The 17,572-nt window shown below is 39.0% G+C and overlaps 1 protein-coding gene across 4 annotated transcripts; it reads right to left on the reverse strand.

The window, feature by feature from the left end:
• Positions 1–826: 826 nt before the first annotated feature.
• On the reverse strand, positions 827–15,098 carry LOC135469200 (zinc finger protein 143-like). 4 transcript variants are annotated; one of them, XM_064747750.1, is made up of 14 exons: positions 14,973–15,098; positions 12,610–12,900; positions 11,825–11,951; positions 10,851–10,943; positions 10,321–10,419; positions 9,651–9,781; positions 9,186–9,254; positions 8,378–8,500; positions 7,782–7,983; positions 7,349–7,528; positions 4,444–4,671; positions 4,044–4,180; positions 3,347–3,541; positions 827–2,624 (listed from the first exon to the last, which is right to left on the reverse strand). In XM_064747750.1, exons 2-14 carry the CDS (start codon positions 12,874–12,876, stop codon positions 2,469–2,471), a joined length of 2,007 nt encoding a protein of 668 aa, XP_064603820.1. In that variant the 5' UTR covers positions 12,877–12,900; positions 14,973–15,098; the 3' UTR covers positions 827–2,468. The 4 variants fall into 4 exon arrangements, with proteins under 4 accessions (XP_064603820.1, XP_064603821.1, XP_064603819.1 ...); XM_064747751.1 differs by lacking the exon at positions 14,973–15,098 and adding an exon at positions 14,705–14,933; XM_064747749.1 differs by lacking the exon at positions 14,973–15,098 and adding an exon at positions 14,665–14,933.
• Positions 15,099–17,572: the final 2,474 nt, after the last annotated feature.

Raw genomic sequence — 17,572 nt, forward strand, 5'->3', positions numbered from 1 at the left:
ATTTGTCTTCTGTAGATATTTACTGTGACCTGGCGGATCAAGGAGCATGGACTCCTTACAGGTTTATACCAGCATAATTGGTCAACTTGATTCGCTGGACAGTTCTAACACACATTTTGTTGATTTTTTTTTTTTTTTTTAACTTCTATGATGGCAATCCAGTTCATAAGTAGAAGAAACCATCATTCTTCTCCAGGTACTTCGACAATCCTCCCAACTTAAAGCCAAAGCTGAAGTAGGAAGAGCTAGATTTGAACCCCCAACCACATTGGTCAGTGCTTTACCTATCTGAGCCAGAGGAGGCCCATTCCCACTATTAAAGCAGTCAGGTTTATCAGACTTATTTAGTGGAGAAAAGCAACGTGTGTTAAATTTCCACCTGCTATCTAACCAAATGTAAAGCTGCAGCAGTAAGAGCTGGATTGACCACACAACCCCAATGACTGCAGCAGAGTCAGACATGTCTGCATTCATATTATATTTAACTATACCAACATTTATATTCAAAAAATGTGAGATAGATACGCTTAACAGAAGGGAAATATTTTAGGCTATAGTTAAAGAGGGTATATTTGGAACACTCATCAGTTGTTCTCCCACACATGCATTTTTTGGCTCTATGTCACACAGTATGACACCACAGAACATAATTCAGAGGATTAATTTTCAATTACTGATCCTAGCTAACTGCCATTACTGTATGAATTTGACTGAAGTTAAATTTCCTGGCCATGTGATGCACCACCACTCAGTTGTGTCACTAAAATTCACCAAGGAAATAACCTGTTTTGTTTCAATGATTTTATTGTACAAACATTAACAGTATTCACAAGTTCAACAAAATGAACAGAGTGCACAGGCCAAAGGTGATTGTAAAGTTAAATAACAAAGTAACAAAAACACATGTTTTCTTACAGTGTTGTCACAAACCCTGAAGCACTTGGAAACAATGTTAAGAAAGATCTTCTCATAAATCATATGAATACCTTTGATTTCAAATACTATACAATAAATTCATACAGGTAACATGAGGCAATTCATGGTTCCTAATCAAAGTAAAGCCTTTCATAAGTTATTCACGTGAGTGGACCATATCTTCATACAACTGTGTAAAGGTGCAAGAAATTGAAATAAAACAAAACTGAACAGAAATTTACAAAACTTTAAAGCTTATAATGACATTACAATTGAGACCATGCCATCCAAAATAAAAAATTTAACACTGTCTTCCATTGCCATAAATTTTACTCCATTAAATCACCTAAACCATATTAAAGTGAAACCAAATATAATATTTATCTCTTATTCAAAGTTAACAAGATATCCATGAAAATGACCTTCATAATTGTTTTGATTACTACCATACAAATGTGGTAGTGTACAAATTTATCTAAATGCGAGGGACCAATTCCACGAAACCAGTGTTTACTTGAATCAAGATTTGATTGTTGTTTAATGCCCTTAATCAACTATGAAATGTGAACTAAATGCTTATTTTGGGACCCTATGAGTGAGAACTGAAAGCATGTAACTGTTAACTTCAGGCAAACACCTACATTGTAAATGTATATCGCAATTTGAAATTCTGGGGCCACAAACCACCAGTAAGCATTATCTAATTAATTACTCTGTGCAACTGGTAGTAGCATCTGTACTAAAGTACACTGAAAAATGAATTTATGAAACATTCAATTGTGTACATATACATCTTGAAAACTCGTGTTTTAAATAACCAATTGTGAAATAGTACGCAATAATGAATATTCACACCCAAAGTTAGATTGAAAACTGTGTCTATGGATGGCTCATATTTACTGATGGGAATGGACGGCTGGCCTATTTCAGAAAAAACTTCATGAAGTACATTTCTTGAAACCTATTTTGTAAAAGAAGTTGTCTAGGTCATAGTGCCATAAAGCAACATGATTTATGAGAAGTTATAAAAAAACTTATCTCTCCACAGATTTGTTTGACACAGAAATATCCTACTTCACAAACTATGATTCAATACACTGTCTTAATAAAAGCAACGATTTGCCAGATTTGGTAACACTTCAGGCCATTCTTAAGATCAGTTTTATGAGGCAAAACCCATCTCCTGCAATAGTGAGAAAATTATTCTTTCCCCAAAATATTTCCAGCCAAAAGGAAAAGCTACACACAGAACTTTGTTGTGGCAAATTAATAAGTGGTAATTTGGGTTGTATCTGTTTAAATTTAAATTTAACCCAACATCTGTTACTGAAAACAAGTTTGTTTTTTTTTTAAATAAAATTATATCAGCATTAAATAATAACCATTATTATACCCATTGAAACAAACCATCTTTCAACACGACATAAGTACAAGAAAGTCGTAAAATTTCGTGTCGGTAACAATTCTCATTACATACATCTACTGGTGCAGTAATATACATGTTTTAACCCTAAGTGTACATATAATAATCTGTAGCTTTGGTGTTTTGGTGCCTACTCTCCTGTCTCTGTATCTTGTAGTAAGGTAGGGTTGTCAGCCGAGGCCACAATGATAGCCCCGGGAGGTGGTGCATCAGATATCACACTGACAGCCTCAGATCCATCTATAGTACCCGTTGGGTGAAGTTCTAAATGCTGGACTGCTAAATGCTGCACAAACAAACAGATAAAAGACATAGGTATACAAGTCTTGTAACAACAGATCAACCTACAGTACCCATGAGGTGAAGCCCAAATGCTACACTGACAAATTCTGCACACACACACACTGATATACAAGTCACTTACAAATGTGGATTTCTAAATCACGTATCTGACTTCTGACATAGGTTTGAAACCAGTTTCTTTCTAGCTGTATCATGGGATACTAGTATCCACCAAAAAATAGTGCTGTCAAATATATGAATCATCTGTTTAGCTTGATGCACAATAACAGCATTCAGCACAAGGATATCACGAGACTTGAAATTCTGGACCCATGAACTACATGTAGGCATTACTGGTATCTTGAAATTGTTAATTACTTCCTGGAACTGGCAGCAGAGCTTTTTTTCTACGTTCAGCAAGCAAACAATTTATAAAATATTAATTATGTACATTCTGAAACCCTCTCATCAGAGCAATTCATGCCAGAATAGTTCTGCTGTATATGTACATTTCAATACGAGTGTGCTTCATGTGGATGAAGATCACAACTATTATCTGCACAGGTGAGGCAAAAAACGGAGGTCACCATATGACTTCACGTACATTTCATAGCCTATAAGGGTCAGAAGTGACATTTCACCTTTCAAGTCACCAGGGCTGTTATCATTTTCCAGTTAACATCAATCTAATGGGTATTCCGTCTGCCCAAGAAAGCTGAACCCTACCTGTAAAGCCTCGAGCTGAGACGGGTCTGTCACAACATAGATCTGCCCACCTTCCCCCATACTGACACCAGCAAGCCCTGACTGTTGTAGTTGTTGTAGAGTCACATGTGTGGCTTGCTGAGTGGCCTGTAAAGCTGTAGACATGGTCTGGTCTTCTCCCACTGCTGTTGTTCCATTAGTGGTTACCATGGTGATCTAAATCAATAAAAAATAAAATTTCTCATCCCCTAAATGATTTATGAATGACTTTTCATGAGTCATTTCATCTTTTTACTGTATTACAAGACCTATCAATGTCTTGCGAGGTCAGCTGAGAAATTTTGCTAATAAATAAAAAATATTCCTTTACTGGCTTTAAATCCTTGTGGACATAACTGTCTTTATCCTTGATAACAGTATTAGTACCTGTACCGAAATGTCGCTCACTGAATGAACACAAGTTGTGATCCATATATTTATAATGTTATCCAAATCAACTTGTAAATGACACTGAAAGAAGTCGTTAAATCCTTGATCTGCAAATTCTTCCTGTCAAATTTTACAAGGTGTCTGGCTGCTCATGGTGATATATAACCTCTGGAGACCACATGTAGGTCATGTCACAAAAGCACGGGTTGTTTCACTTTTCTAAAGATTACATTTGATGTATGCAACTGTCATATATATCACAGACACCCCCACAGAACTGCTGACTGACCTGTTGGGAGGTGTTGATCACCATCGCACCTTCGTGGTCCCCAGACTGCCCTGGGGTACCTTCAGACAACCCTGAGGGGCTAGCCAGTGTGAACTCAATTCTCGCCCGCTTGTTAGGAATCTCTCCTATGTCCCCCACTGACAACACACACAAATTTTGAAATTAGTACCATAGCATACACAACTAAAATGCTCAAGATAGCTTGTATCCTCAACTGCCCATGTTACCATGTTAGACATAGTCATACACAAGATAACAAAACTGGACATCAAAAAGAAAAAACTTGCCGAATTAAACTCAAACTGGAATACTACGCAGTGAAGTGTCTTCCAAAAGTTGAGCTCTCACTATTTTACAGAAAACTTGACTGGTGAGTGGTGGTACATGTACATACACTTACATTCAGCGTGCTGAGCGAATAGTTCCGCCTCAGCCTCGGGACTAATCTCCTCGTTGTGGGCCGTGCGTTTGTGCATAGCTAATGTGGAGGTCTGCCGGTAGTTCTTACCACAGTGGTTACACTCGTATGGTTTGGAGTGAGTGTGGACCACGTGATGTTTGTAAAGGCTGGAGTACTCCGTGAAGCGCTTACCACAATTCTGCACTGTACACACATACGGTTTTTCACCTGGTATGAACAAAATAAAATAAGGAATGATCTACATCTCAATCAGGAAATCTAGTGATTTTAAGAAGTAATAGAGTATTTTGTAGACAGAGTATTTTTGAACACTATGGACTCCACCTGATTTTGATTGTAGTTTGACAACATATTCAAGAATTTTTCCCCTTCAGGATGGTGGTCACCTTTGCAGGTGGAGGGGGCCCCTAAATACAAGTGACAGGTTTGATGGCTTAATACCTTTTCGGCAGTATTACAGCAATGTCATGCTGAGGCTTTTTAAAGAATGAGGATTGGCAGCAGAGCAATACAACTATAAGCAGCTACTGACACAAAGCTACTGAGGACTGGCAGCAGAGCAATACAATTACAAGCAGCTACTGACATAATGAACATTATCATCCCTCAGGAGTAGATTCTCAGCTGATTGGTCAATTACTCTCTGATCCGGACAGGTGTCAGGTATCCTACCCACCTAATGCAGCAAAACCTCATTTCCACAAACCTAACGTGGTAGTTACCATGCCTATGCACAAAACTTGACCTATGCTTTGTAGCACACATCTGATGACAAGAACTCAGTGCAAAGGACTGTCATCATTAACATTCTATCTATGTGTGGGTGACATCTGGAAAGTAAACACTGAGTGAAGTATCACTGCCTCTTGCCTCGGATCGAGCTTACTTTGCCAGTTCTGCCTGGTCGGCTTGTCACATCGGGATCCACATCTGGCTTACAGCTTTCACCTTCCCAAATCCACGAATCAACTTTTCGCAGTAGTAACTACTATTCAACTTTAATGACAAGTTTTCTGCCCCAAATTCCTTCAATAACTGACACATGTCCATCCCCCTTAACTTATTTACTTGATTGGTGTTTACACCGTAAACCGGGAAACCAGGCACAGCTTGAGGGAAACCCACAACCATCCATAGGTTGCTGGCAGACCTTCCAACATACTGCCAGAGAGGAAGCCAGCATGAGTTTGACTTTACCTTACAGCAACCACATTGCTGAGAGGCTCCCGAGTCATTGCATCATGTTGGTGTGCTAATCCCCTCGGCCCTGCAGCCTCCCGTACCGCTTGAAAGTGTTACAGCTATAAATAGACGTCATTAGTATCGGATCTGTGACATAGCAAGGCTAACAACCGTTCGTTTTATTCATAAATTCCCCAAAATTTTAAAGCTCTTCAGGATAATAAATGCCTGTGGACTCCACTGCTATCAATTTTCACACTCACAGTGTTCTGACTGCAACAAGCAGCCACACCCGGTGCTAACATTGAGCACCCATTATCAGACACAAAACCTTGATGCGCCCGGTACTCCAAAATCAAGACAGCTCATAAACATTGCTGAAAAGTGGCCTGTGCAGATGTCCGCGACACAGCCTTTGACACATTTTTTGGTCAGGCAAGCACTAATTGTTTCAGATTCAAGGTACGCAGTATACACCGGGGAACCAGACTAATTTCTCAGTACTGATAAGCGTGGATCCTGAGAAGTTGTGACTCAGTATGAAATGACCCAAGATAGTTGAAAAATACACTTTCCAACCGTATTTTTCCAAACTGAACAGTAGCTATGATGACATGTGTGACCAATCTGTTGACAGCGGCAAAAACAAACTGAAGAAGCGAACCAGGAAAACAGTCCTTTTCTAGTAGCAAAGCGATCCAAACAGAAACAAGCCCTGTTTCAGTTAAAAAAACATTATCAGGTAGCAGTTATCAGGTATTACTATAAAATGCTTTGCAAACTTCAATGAAGGCAGTGTCAAAGAAAATTTACAGCTTCAAAAGCAACTACAACACTGAATTTACATTAGAGTTTACACTGTACAGTAGACTCGGAGAGTATTTTACATCCTACATTTCTACTGATATATTCAACAGATTTTGTTCCAACTGTCTTATTATCTTTCTTGGTTCAGATACTCTCTCAGAGATGAGAAATTTTTGAAAAATTTCCTTGATGTGAAATATGACACTCCTTACCCGCACACATCCCTCCTCACTCTCTCGCTCATTACTCCACTCAACATGGGCAGGGCCCTGCACTCACATAGTAAATACTTTGCATCCTCCTTCAACCAGCCATGATAAATAAAAGTGTACCTGTATGTAATCATAACTGGTTCTAAACTTCACCTGGATGGGTGTGTATGTGGTTCTCAACCTCATCCATATGCATAAATTGTTCTGAATCTCACTTGTAGGTATGTGCAAGTGGTTCTGAACCTCACCTGAGTGCATGTGTATGTGGTTCTGAACCTCACCTTTGTGCATGAGTATGTGGTTCTGAACCTCATCTGTGTGCATGAGTAAGTGGTTCTGAACCTCACCTGTGTGCATGAGTATGTGGTTTTGAACCACACCTGTGTGTATGCATATAAGCTTCTGGGCCGTATCTGTGTGCATGAGCAAGTAGTTCTGAACCTTACGCGTGTGCATGAGTATGTGGTTCTGATCCTCACCTGTGTGCATGAGTAAGTGGTTCTGAACCTCACCTGAGTGCATGAGTATGTGGTTCTGAACCTCAGCTGTGTGCATGAGTATGTGGTTCCGAACCTCATCTGTGTATACATGTATTTATATGTGGTTCTGAACCTCACCTGTGTGTATGAGTATGTGGTTCTGTACCTCACCTGTGTGTATAAGTATGTGGTTCTGAACCTCACCTGTATGTATCCGTATGTGGTTCTTATAGTTGGTGGCACTAGCAAATGCTCGGCCACACCCTCTTTCATTACAGATGTAAGGTCGTTCTCCTGTGTGGGTCCGGATATGAACTTTACGAATGTTAGAAGTTGTGAAAGAACGCTCACAACCCTCAAAAGGACATTTAAATGGCCTCTCTCCTGCAGAAAACCAGGCAGTAATTTAAAAAAAAGAGTTTTTAACTGCTGTGTACACTAAATATAAATTTTATATAGTTAACAGAAAGGTATGTAAATTTAGTTTGCTACTGAGTTAATAACACACATGTACATATGCAAGAGTTTACATTGTTTATAATTAGAGTGCAGACAGAAACTATCAGATATGCCTTTCAGCGGAACTTGTAGGGATATTCTTTTACGTGCAAAGTCTGTGAATTCCATTGTACATTACCTGTGTGTGTTCTGACATGTTTTTGTAGATCCCCAGATGTTTTGAAGGCTTTGTTGCACATCTCATCTGTACATTTGTAAGGTTTCTCCCCTGTGTGCACCCTCGTATGACTCTTCAGCCCATAGCCAGTAGCAAATGCTTTACCACAGTTTCCATGTTCACATTTGAACGGGCGGTCACCCGTGTGGGAACGTTCATGTACCTGTTCAATACAGATAGAACTGAGAACAGGGGGTTCGCAGAGGAGGGGAGGGAGCTATTCTTTATTTCTGATTGCTATTATTGTTCAGTGTGAATGGTATGTGCTTTAAAACAATGAAGCCCGTATTACAAAGAATAACATTTTCACCTTCACTGCATCAGATTCGAAAATTTTGAATATTCCAAATAAAACTTTGAGCAAACTGATTCTATCTAGCTGCATTTTAATAAAATGTGGCATTATAAGGGAGGTAACTTATGAAATAGATATTCAAGATCATCTTTTTATAGTTATGTCCCCTGTTCTGTAATGGTTAAATATGAACCACACAATGTGGAAAGTTGACGAGATCATGCAGCAGTTAAGGAATGCTATTTGCAACAAGCAATCTAACCTTTAAATGGTGGGTTGTTGTATAAAATCTACCACAGCCCTCAAATCCACACTTGATTGCTTTATCTGTCATCACAAGAGCCTTTTCTGGGGAAAAACTTGCTGGAGTAGCTGTGATAATTGCCTGAAATGGAAGTCATTTTCAATCAATACAACTTTAACGATGACAGTAATTCAGTAAATTTGGTATTAAGAATTGTTCTTTGTAATTTTACATTCATCAAACCCAGGAGCCTCTCCCTAATGCAGTCGCTGTGAGTTAAAGTCCAGCTCATGAAGGCTTCCTCTCTGGCCGCATGTGGTAAGGTCTGGCTGCAACCTGCAGATGCTTGTGGGTTTTCCCCAGCCTCTGCCCGGTTTCCTCCCACACATAAAGTGAAATATTCTAGAGAAGGGCGTAGAACACCACTCAAATAAACAAACACATTCATCAACTTTTCAGTCCTATTTCAAGATTGTCACTTGTGACAAGATGACTTTAGTCCATCACTTAATTCTGCTAACGGAGTGAACATCAAGACTTTGGCCAGGGCACTCACACATATACAAGTACTCACATACCAAACTGTCCCTTGTTCAAAAACTAAGTCATTTTTATTAAAAAGAGAAAGAATAAAGTGCCTTAGCTGAGCAGCAAAGAAAACAATTTACATCAGCTGGAAGCTAACTCTACAGAGACTTGTCTTTCTTGCTTTAACCTAGATCTGGCCCATTAAATGATGAGGTCTGCAGTCAAGATCAATGTTAATCCCTGAAGGCTGTAACCATCGTATCAGCATGTGTAAGTTTCATGTGTAACAGTTTCTTACCAGCCTCGGTGATTCTTCAAAAGATTGCTGAGTTGAAGCTCCCTCTTGTTGTTCTACCTTTGCTGGCATCTGCAAAATAATATGACCTAGTTTTACCTGAAGGACACATGAAAAGGATCTCTAAAAGGGAGATTACTGTTTCAGGGAAATGAAGAAAGTTAGGCATACTTTTGGTCAGTGGTCCACACAAATGGGTAGAGCATAAAGAGGCCATATCCCCTCCATCAACTTTATTGGCGAGAAGGTAACAGCCTTTGCCCAACTCTTTGCACACTAGGAGGCCAAGATCTGCAGTCCATTCTTCGAATCAGTCGCAAACAACAGACAGTGAAGAGAGACCGTCACTATGGTATACTCGCTTGATGGTGTTGCGACAGCTTTGTAAAACAGGCACGTGAACAGGATGATGACCACCACTCACACCCGCTCACCCCCAACCACACCGCCACAAACACGCAATTTTACCTGAGTGGCTAACTGCTCTAGTGGAATGTTTGTGGAGTCCAGAGTAGCTGCTTCAGCAAAAAGCCCTTCTGCTACAGACTGGGACAGGTATGCTGTTGTCCCATCTTCTAACTGGATTGCCTGCAGGCCTTCTGATGAAAATAGCCAATAGAGACATTCAGGGACAAATCACAACATGCAAATCTACTTACAAAATCTTTGTTGTAAATGTGAACACTGCTTTTAGTTAAAAATTTATGTCTTCTGATGTTATTCCACATATGTCATTTAGTCAATCTAGTTATAATTTTGTTACTATTTGCATTTTTATACATTTTGGAATATACATTAGCCATTTAATGACATTATCAATCTCAAAATAAATACACTAATCTATGAGTTCTGGCTCCATTCTATGTTAAACATGCCATAAGGGACTTGTTTTTAGTGCAACATTTGCTCCAATGAACGTACACATAACAGCAGAGATGGCCAAAAAACCACCTCACACCGTGACCTGTGAGGTTTGAACGATCATGGCTTGACGCCACTCTGACAATATTGCAGACACATCCTGGTGAGTATGTAGGTAAGAATCCATCACAGACAGGGCTTTAACCACACACAACAGTAGGAAATATAAAAGCATGAAATTTATCCCAGACCAGTGACAGTAGTACTGGAGATTTACCTTTTGGTGTATTATGTATAAATGCTGTGGTTCCATCTTCCAGCTGCACAGCCTGTCCATCTTCAAATTTTGTACCCGTTATTTCAGCCTGAACTGGAGCTAAATGAGGGACCAAGTAAAATCATCGAAGAACATCACATCAATCTTTCATAAAGCCAAGAAAGAAAATCATCATTTCCATTTACTGCTTGCAAAACACTTGAAAATTTTCTATAATACACGCATTATTTTTCTTTGCTGAGGCTATTTTCCTGTAACATAATTTCCGTTATAAACACTGTGGCATTGTAAATTATGATCTTAATTAACCATGACCTTTCTTTATCTCAGAAGAATTATTGAGAAAGTACATGTAAGTGAACTGCATAATAGCACAAAAACTTAAACTTTCATTGACTTGACAACAATGAAGCATATGCCAGATTCCCTTAATTCACCACAATGAACTAACCCTTACGATGGAGCTGTCACAACGGACACAAAATACAGTTCCAGTCGCCAAAATGTTGTCACAGATTAGATGTATTTACCTTGGATTTCCTTTACTTGGTTTGTAACTTGAACAACTGCAGTGGATCCATCTGCTAATGTGACTGCCTGTCCCTCTAAAAACTTCTTAGCACCTTTGGAGTGGATAATGAAATGAAATGAAATGAAATTCTTATACCTCATGTAAGTTTCCCTTCCCCATATGTGATAAGAAAACGTCATGTGGGATACATCAATTTGTGACGTTGCATGCAAGAGTCTTGTGTAAGACAAATGCAATCATGAATGTGTGGTGTTGCTGTAAATGACATCTTATGCGAGACAAACGCAATGATCAATTTGTGGTGTTGCTGTAAATGACATCTTATGCGAGACAAACGCAATGATCAATTTGTGATGTAGCTCCAAATGACATCTACTGCGGGACAAATGCAATCTCCAATGCATGATGTTGCTCCTAACGATGGTTTGTGTCAGATGAATGCAATCATCAATTTGTGGTGTTGCTCCTAATAACGTTTTATCTAAGACAAATGCCAATTTAACATGTTAAGCAATGATACATCACACTTATTCTTAACTTGGGTCATGTGCCTTCATAATCCATTATCCATTTTGTGTCTTGTCTGCTTCAGTTAGTTTGATATGTACATTCTGTCTGGTGTATAAAACACAGCGCAGAAATCGACACGCTGTCACACCCAATAAAATAAAACAAGAGTTAGATGTTTCACAGTAGAACACCATGACTTGCTAATGAAAAAAACCATTCCTACCTAAAGTAACTAATGCCAAAGCTGGATAGTTTACTGTTCATACCTGTCTTCCAGGACAAACTCCTAACATAGTACTCAAATATTACAAGGGAAAAACAGAAAATCTGGATTGGGCAGTTGTCATCATCGCATGGGTAAAGGTAGTCTAATCTTGCCTATCAGAACAGACACCACCCACGATAGTCCATAGATATTAAGCATACACTTTTACAGGTGTAGTTTCATGCGCAACAGTTTACCTTTTTTATGCTGTATATAGGCAGTGGTGCCGTCAGCTAGTGTTACAGCTTGCATCAAATCCTGGCTGTCAGGGCTAAGCATGGCACCCTCAGGGATGTCTATACTCTGAGCCCTGTTAGACTCATCCTGCAGAGAAACATCAGGCACTAGATTACAATGTAGTACAGGAAAACAAACACAACCAGTACTGAATGACAACCTAATTTTATTGATAGAAAGCTATTAAAACATAAGTCAAAAACACATAATTCAACCTTAGTATTTTAAAAGAGTGGAGGAAACTGACCTAAATAGAGGGAGTAAATTTGTATTGACATGTTTGGCATTTCTATATACCAACTTTTAATCTTGAATTCTTGTTAGAGAAACTGAAAACACAATGTCGTGTCACTTGTACACCATGCTCTTATGGCACTCAACGGTGACACCAGCAGAAACAGTTGCATTCTCGGGTTATAATTACTCCAGTGATTCGCTTAAATTGAGAACATGGCAGCCTTCGATTTTCTCAATGCGTGCAAATTTGCTTACTTTGAACTGCGAATACAAAAATACAAAACATCACAAAAATAAACAGGCGTGCTTTTCGGACAGCATTGTAATTGGAGGAAACTGGGAAAAGCACGAGGGAAATCCATGACCATCCGCAGGTTGCTGGAAAATCTTCCCACATACGGCCAGAGAGGAAGCCAGCATGAGCTGAACTCATAAATTTCCAATAATTTCTATATCAATCTACACGTACCAACACAACAGCCTCCAAATCGGATATTAAACGACCCACCTGTTCTTGCTGTGATTGTAGCAACATCCCTATTGCCTCTTGTGCATTAGAATCGGTTATTGACACAGAATGAATATCTGACCCTGATAGGCTGACTTGTGCCTCTGTGCCAGGGTCACTGGGGTCAACAGATTCCACCAGACCTTCAACAGTATGAAGGCCTCCCTCTGCTACGTCATCCTGGTTACCATCTACCTGTAAGGTCACACCCACTTCTGATGCCAAGGATACGGCTACATCAGTTGTCAGGTCTCCAATTTCGTCCATGGCAAAGTCATCAACACTTCAACACTGTTTGACAGAAATTGACAGAAAAATTGATTCAGCATAAATTTGTCCACACATTCCCTTCAGAGGTCAATCAATACCCGAGTCAGATAATGTACAACTGTGTTTGATCTAAAGGTCTGCCAGTAACCTGTGAATGGCTGTGGGTTTCTCAAGACCAGTTTTCTTCCACCATAATACTGGCCGCCATTGCATAAGTGAAATATACAGCTATAGGCATGATCATCTATCAAATAAATAAAATTTTGTCCATGAGTTACTCTTTGTCAGCAAGTTACTTATTTGCCTGACTTATGAAAAGTTCTATTGTTTTTTTTAGGTAAGGTGTTTTGAGATTTGCTTTGATTTATTTATCTATTTGATTGGTGTTTCATGCCATACTCAAGAATATTTCAATTATACTATGGCGACCAGGGTTAAGGAGGGAGGGAACCATGCTGAGCCCAGGAGAAACGCACGATCATCTGTAGGTTGCTGGGAGACATAACCAAGGACAGGTTAGCTTTGAAGGAAGGGTGTTCTCCTACTAAAGTATCCCAGTTTCAGAGCCAAAGTACTACTATCTTATTTTGCTCTAAAAATGTACTTATGTGGCCAAATTTTTGGGTAAAACACAGTAAATCATATGGTACACTGAGATGCTAACTGCTTAGTAAATGTCCACAAGTTCTGGAGAAGTAGCATTCAGAGGATTCAAACAACAATGTGAAGTAGGTCAGGCACTGGGCATTTTCCCCAATGTTCAACCCTGAACCAACAAGAAAACCTCAAAATGCAGATGGTACATTTTAAAGATTCAATCCACAACGAATAATGTATAAGGCCTATGAGAGATAAGAACCAAGGTTCTAACCCCAATTTCCGGGTATCTCCTAATCCCACATTAGTATTTTATAATAATCACTGTAAATAAGTTCAATCATCCAGTACATTAGGCTAATGACACTTAATTGCTTGTTTCCTTGTCAGAATATTTTGGAGCGAGTGCTTGGGGTTGAATGTCATACTTAACGATTTTTCCGTCATAGGATGACAAAGGAGTCCTTAAAGTGCATGTACGTGTAATGTGCCTCCTTGTTGCAGGATGGATTTCCAACGTTTTTTTTTTTATCTAGTGCTGCTTTGCTGAGACAACTTACCTAAGGCAAGTAATCCGACCCGCCCGAGCCATTATACTGATATGAATCAACCAGCTGTTACACTATCCCCTTAATGATGAACACCAAACTAGGAAGTTACTTCCTCTTTTAAGGTCTTAAGTGTGATGCAACCCAGGACATGCTCTGGATCTACCTCATCAGGGGTGGACGCTCTGCCGAGCTATCAGGGCCAGTAGAAGATTTGAGAAAATTTGTTGGGGCTGCAGAACAATTTTCATCTTTCACTATTATTTTTTCGGCCACAAGTATCTTTTATGATAATCTCATCGTTAGTGACCCGTAAAATGTGGAGGCTACCATGATTAGCCTTAAATCCATGCTACACTCGGCATGTACTATATATTATGCCCACATTCTTCTTTAGTACACCCCGTTTTTTCATGCCATGAATACTTTATTTGAATGACAGCAGCCAGCATAATGGTGTGAGCAACCCGGACTAAGTCCGGCGGAAACCCACGACCACTCCCACGTTGTTGACAGACTTCTTCATATTCTGATCTTTGTTGACAAGATAATGACATGAAAATGAAAAAAAAAAAAAACAACAAGGGTATGCATGACAAAAATCAGATTTAAGTTTAGTGGTATCTGGAAGTTATCTTGCCGTGTTATATTATCAGCTTCTGCAGTCGCACACAACGTACACGCTACAGTGCATGTCGTTGTCAAAAATGATTCGAGGGGACCTGCTATCGTGACAGACAAGCCGTGTAATTTCGGCTCCATCTTGATTTTAGGTCTGTTCAGGCCATCAACGCTCTTGTTCCTCTTTGTTTTGTACATCACATACAACTATGATGTTTTCAACTCGTATTTGTGCTTCTTAGTGGCCCTCTTAATACAGTCTAATACTCTTTAAGTGCGTCTGCTCTAAAATTCCGCCGATTTACAGGGAACACTGGGAAAACTTACCCAAAAATCCTCACTCTGCTAGACCGCCATGCACTGCTTCTAGTAATTTAACCCGTACCGTGCACAGTAATATTACCATTCGTAATGCGTGGTTATCATTCGAAAATTGCATTTCTGAATCACAAAAATATAAAAGTGGGTAACATTTTTCATATTGAGGACACGCGGAGAACTTGTGATTTTCATACATGGAGTGAATTAGATAAAAATTTGATGCATTTCTGCGCACATGATCTGTGTATGCTGATTTCAGGGCCTCAGCGATACTTTGCCATCTATCGGCAACATATTTAGACAATTAAGGGGAGGTAATTCCCGCACGAACGGGGAAAAAAATACTGTGATTTGGCAGTGTTTTTGGCATGTTAATTTAAGAAAAGATGATTTGAAACTGCATATTTTGGGTATATTTGCTACTGTTAAAAAGTGAAATTTTGAGTGACAACATTAATAATTTGCTAGCTTTTATCGGTTAAAATTTAACAATGTTAATCCACATAGAAAAGAACAGGAATTTTGTAACCGACACTCTTTAAGCCTTGTACAAAGACAACTGCGCATATATATTACCGTACCGCACCAAGTTACACCTGTTATTGCTTGTCACATCAGTGGCTTGTTATATAAATAATGTAATCACACACGTGCAGCTAGGAAACACTCTATGAAAAGCTATGTGTTTAATAGCATCGATATCTTTGAAGACTTATTTGTGTATGATCGTGAATGAGAGTAGGCTACATGTTCATTTTGTTTACTTCCGTTCATCGAGATAGAATTCTACCTTTTATGTCATGAATTCAAACTGTGACAATGATTGTTTGTACAAAATTACTGGATCGACCAACCTGATTATAATATTTTCAATGTAGGGAGTTCAGCAAAGAAAATAAATCGATCAATATTTGTTTTTGCTTTGTCGTCAGTCAATTCTGGGTTTATAGTGATATTTGATAATGCCATTTAACTTGAAACCTGAAGAAAATGCGAAATCAAGAGTGTCGTTTCGTGTGTTCTCAAAAATCTTTACATGTCACAGACTGGGCAAATATCTAGAGTCTATAGTTCCATTTAACATGAATCTGAAGAAAATGCGAAACCAAATGTGTCGTTTCGTGTGTTCTCAAAAATCTCTAAATGTCATTGACTGGTCACAAGTCTAGTGAATAACGCATTTCTTAATCGTGACGAAAGGAAAATAACCCATGGGCAAGGTACGAGTGCACACATTTCTTTAATTTTGTTCCCTGTTATCCCCATATTGGATTCATCTTGCCCTTCAAACACCGTTATTTACATTTTTACTGTCAAGGAGAAATTGTGTACTGAATTTCAACCCTATTTTTATATTTTGAGTAAAATTTACTGGTTTGGAAATCCCACAATCCCGGTAAAGCGGAAGTAGTTATAGGGAAGGGTTTGTCGATTTTATCGCAATTTTTTTTTGTAAAAGGAGTGCTTGAAAATTGGTACGTATGGAGCCTTATTCGTAGCTAGTCTTAACTGTTTTATTATGTACCTGAAATGGTGTGTTCTGTCCTTCTAATAAGATCGTTTATAAACATTTTAAGGTATTTGGAAGGGTTAAAACCTTCGTTGAAGGTAGTCGTTTCCGGAGGGGTCGAGTGAAATTGTTTTGCATTTATATTTTCTTAACACTCTGATATTTCCCGATGATTGTGTAACTCTTCCTAGTAAAGCCAGGGTTGTGAGTGGCACCATGTAGAGTTTTATGTTATATTTGGACCGATCTGACTATTTGCGAATGAGAGTAGGATTTAGAACAAAGGCGCTGTGAGTCTCCTGGAAACAATAGTCTGCACTCATGGTGGTTTGACTCCTGTGTAAGATCAACATATTACGAGATTATTTCAGCATTTTTACAAATGATACAAGCTGGGTTTAAGTACATTTCAATGATAGTTTCATTGAAGTACGAGTATGTTAAGGATGTATCCGGCGAATGAACATACGCTAAATACAATTTAATTAAACGTTGAAGTCTATTTTCAACAATTTCTGACATTTACCTGCCTCAATGTTTAATCGTTGAATTCAAGAACACGGCAGATCTACGGAAGTGAGCCTGTAAAACTGCTGCACTGTTAATTTCTGGTGTGCATTAAAGAGAATGTGACCTTTCTTACCACTCCTGAAAGTGTTAATCCATTTTTGAGTTGAAGTGTTGATGAAATCCACAAAGATTTCCTTCTTGCTTGTCAAAATAACTTTGTGCTGGCATGGCAGGTCAGGTGTACTTAAATATCTGATCTGTGCACCAAAAGATACAGAAACGAATCTAGAGACAAGACCATGCAACTAGTGTTAAATGACAACTTTAGCGATGATTTCATTAGTCATCTTGGATGTAGAATAGAAAGAACAGTTTGCCCAGTCATTTGAGCGAGAAAAATGAATTCTAAAGGCTTGTGGCTGTCATGTGGGCACCGACTTCGTTACCCATGTTGTCTGCTGGTGGGATAAAATATTACCTGGATTTTGGATGCACCCGATGCATCGCGCTTGCACACTGCAATTTTGAAGAGAAATAAGTCAACACATTGTCAGGTTTTCTCCATATAACTAGTCTGAAATTGATC

The sequence above is a fragment of the Liolophura sinensis genome, chromosome 6 (assembly GCF_032854445.1).
Source record: "Liolophura sinensis isolate JHLJ2023 chromosome 6, CUHK_Ljap_v2, whole genome shotgun sequence".
Lineage (NCBI taxonomy): Eukaryota > Metazoa > Mollusca > Polyplacophora > Chitonida > Chitonidae > Liolophura > Liolophura sinensis.

Bases quoted from the DNA above. Each gene is read 5' to 3' on its own strand.
- LOC135469200 (XM_064747750.1), bottom strand. From the start codon at position 12,876: ATGGACGAAATTGGAGACCTGACAACTGATGTAGCCGTATCCTTGGCA. The intron at 7,529-7,781 runs GTAATGTACAAT...GGTTTTCTGCAG, and splicing joins ACATGTCAGAACACACACAG to GAGAGAGGCCATTTAAATGT. The intron at 2,625-3,346 runs GTAGGGTTCAGC...TTGTTTGTGCAG, and splicing joins CTCAGCTCGAGGCTTTACAG to CATTTAGCAGTCCAGCATTT.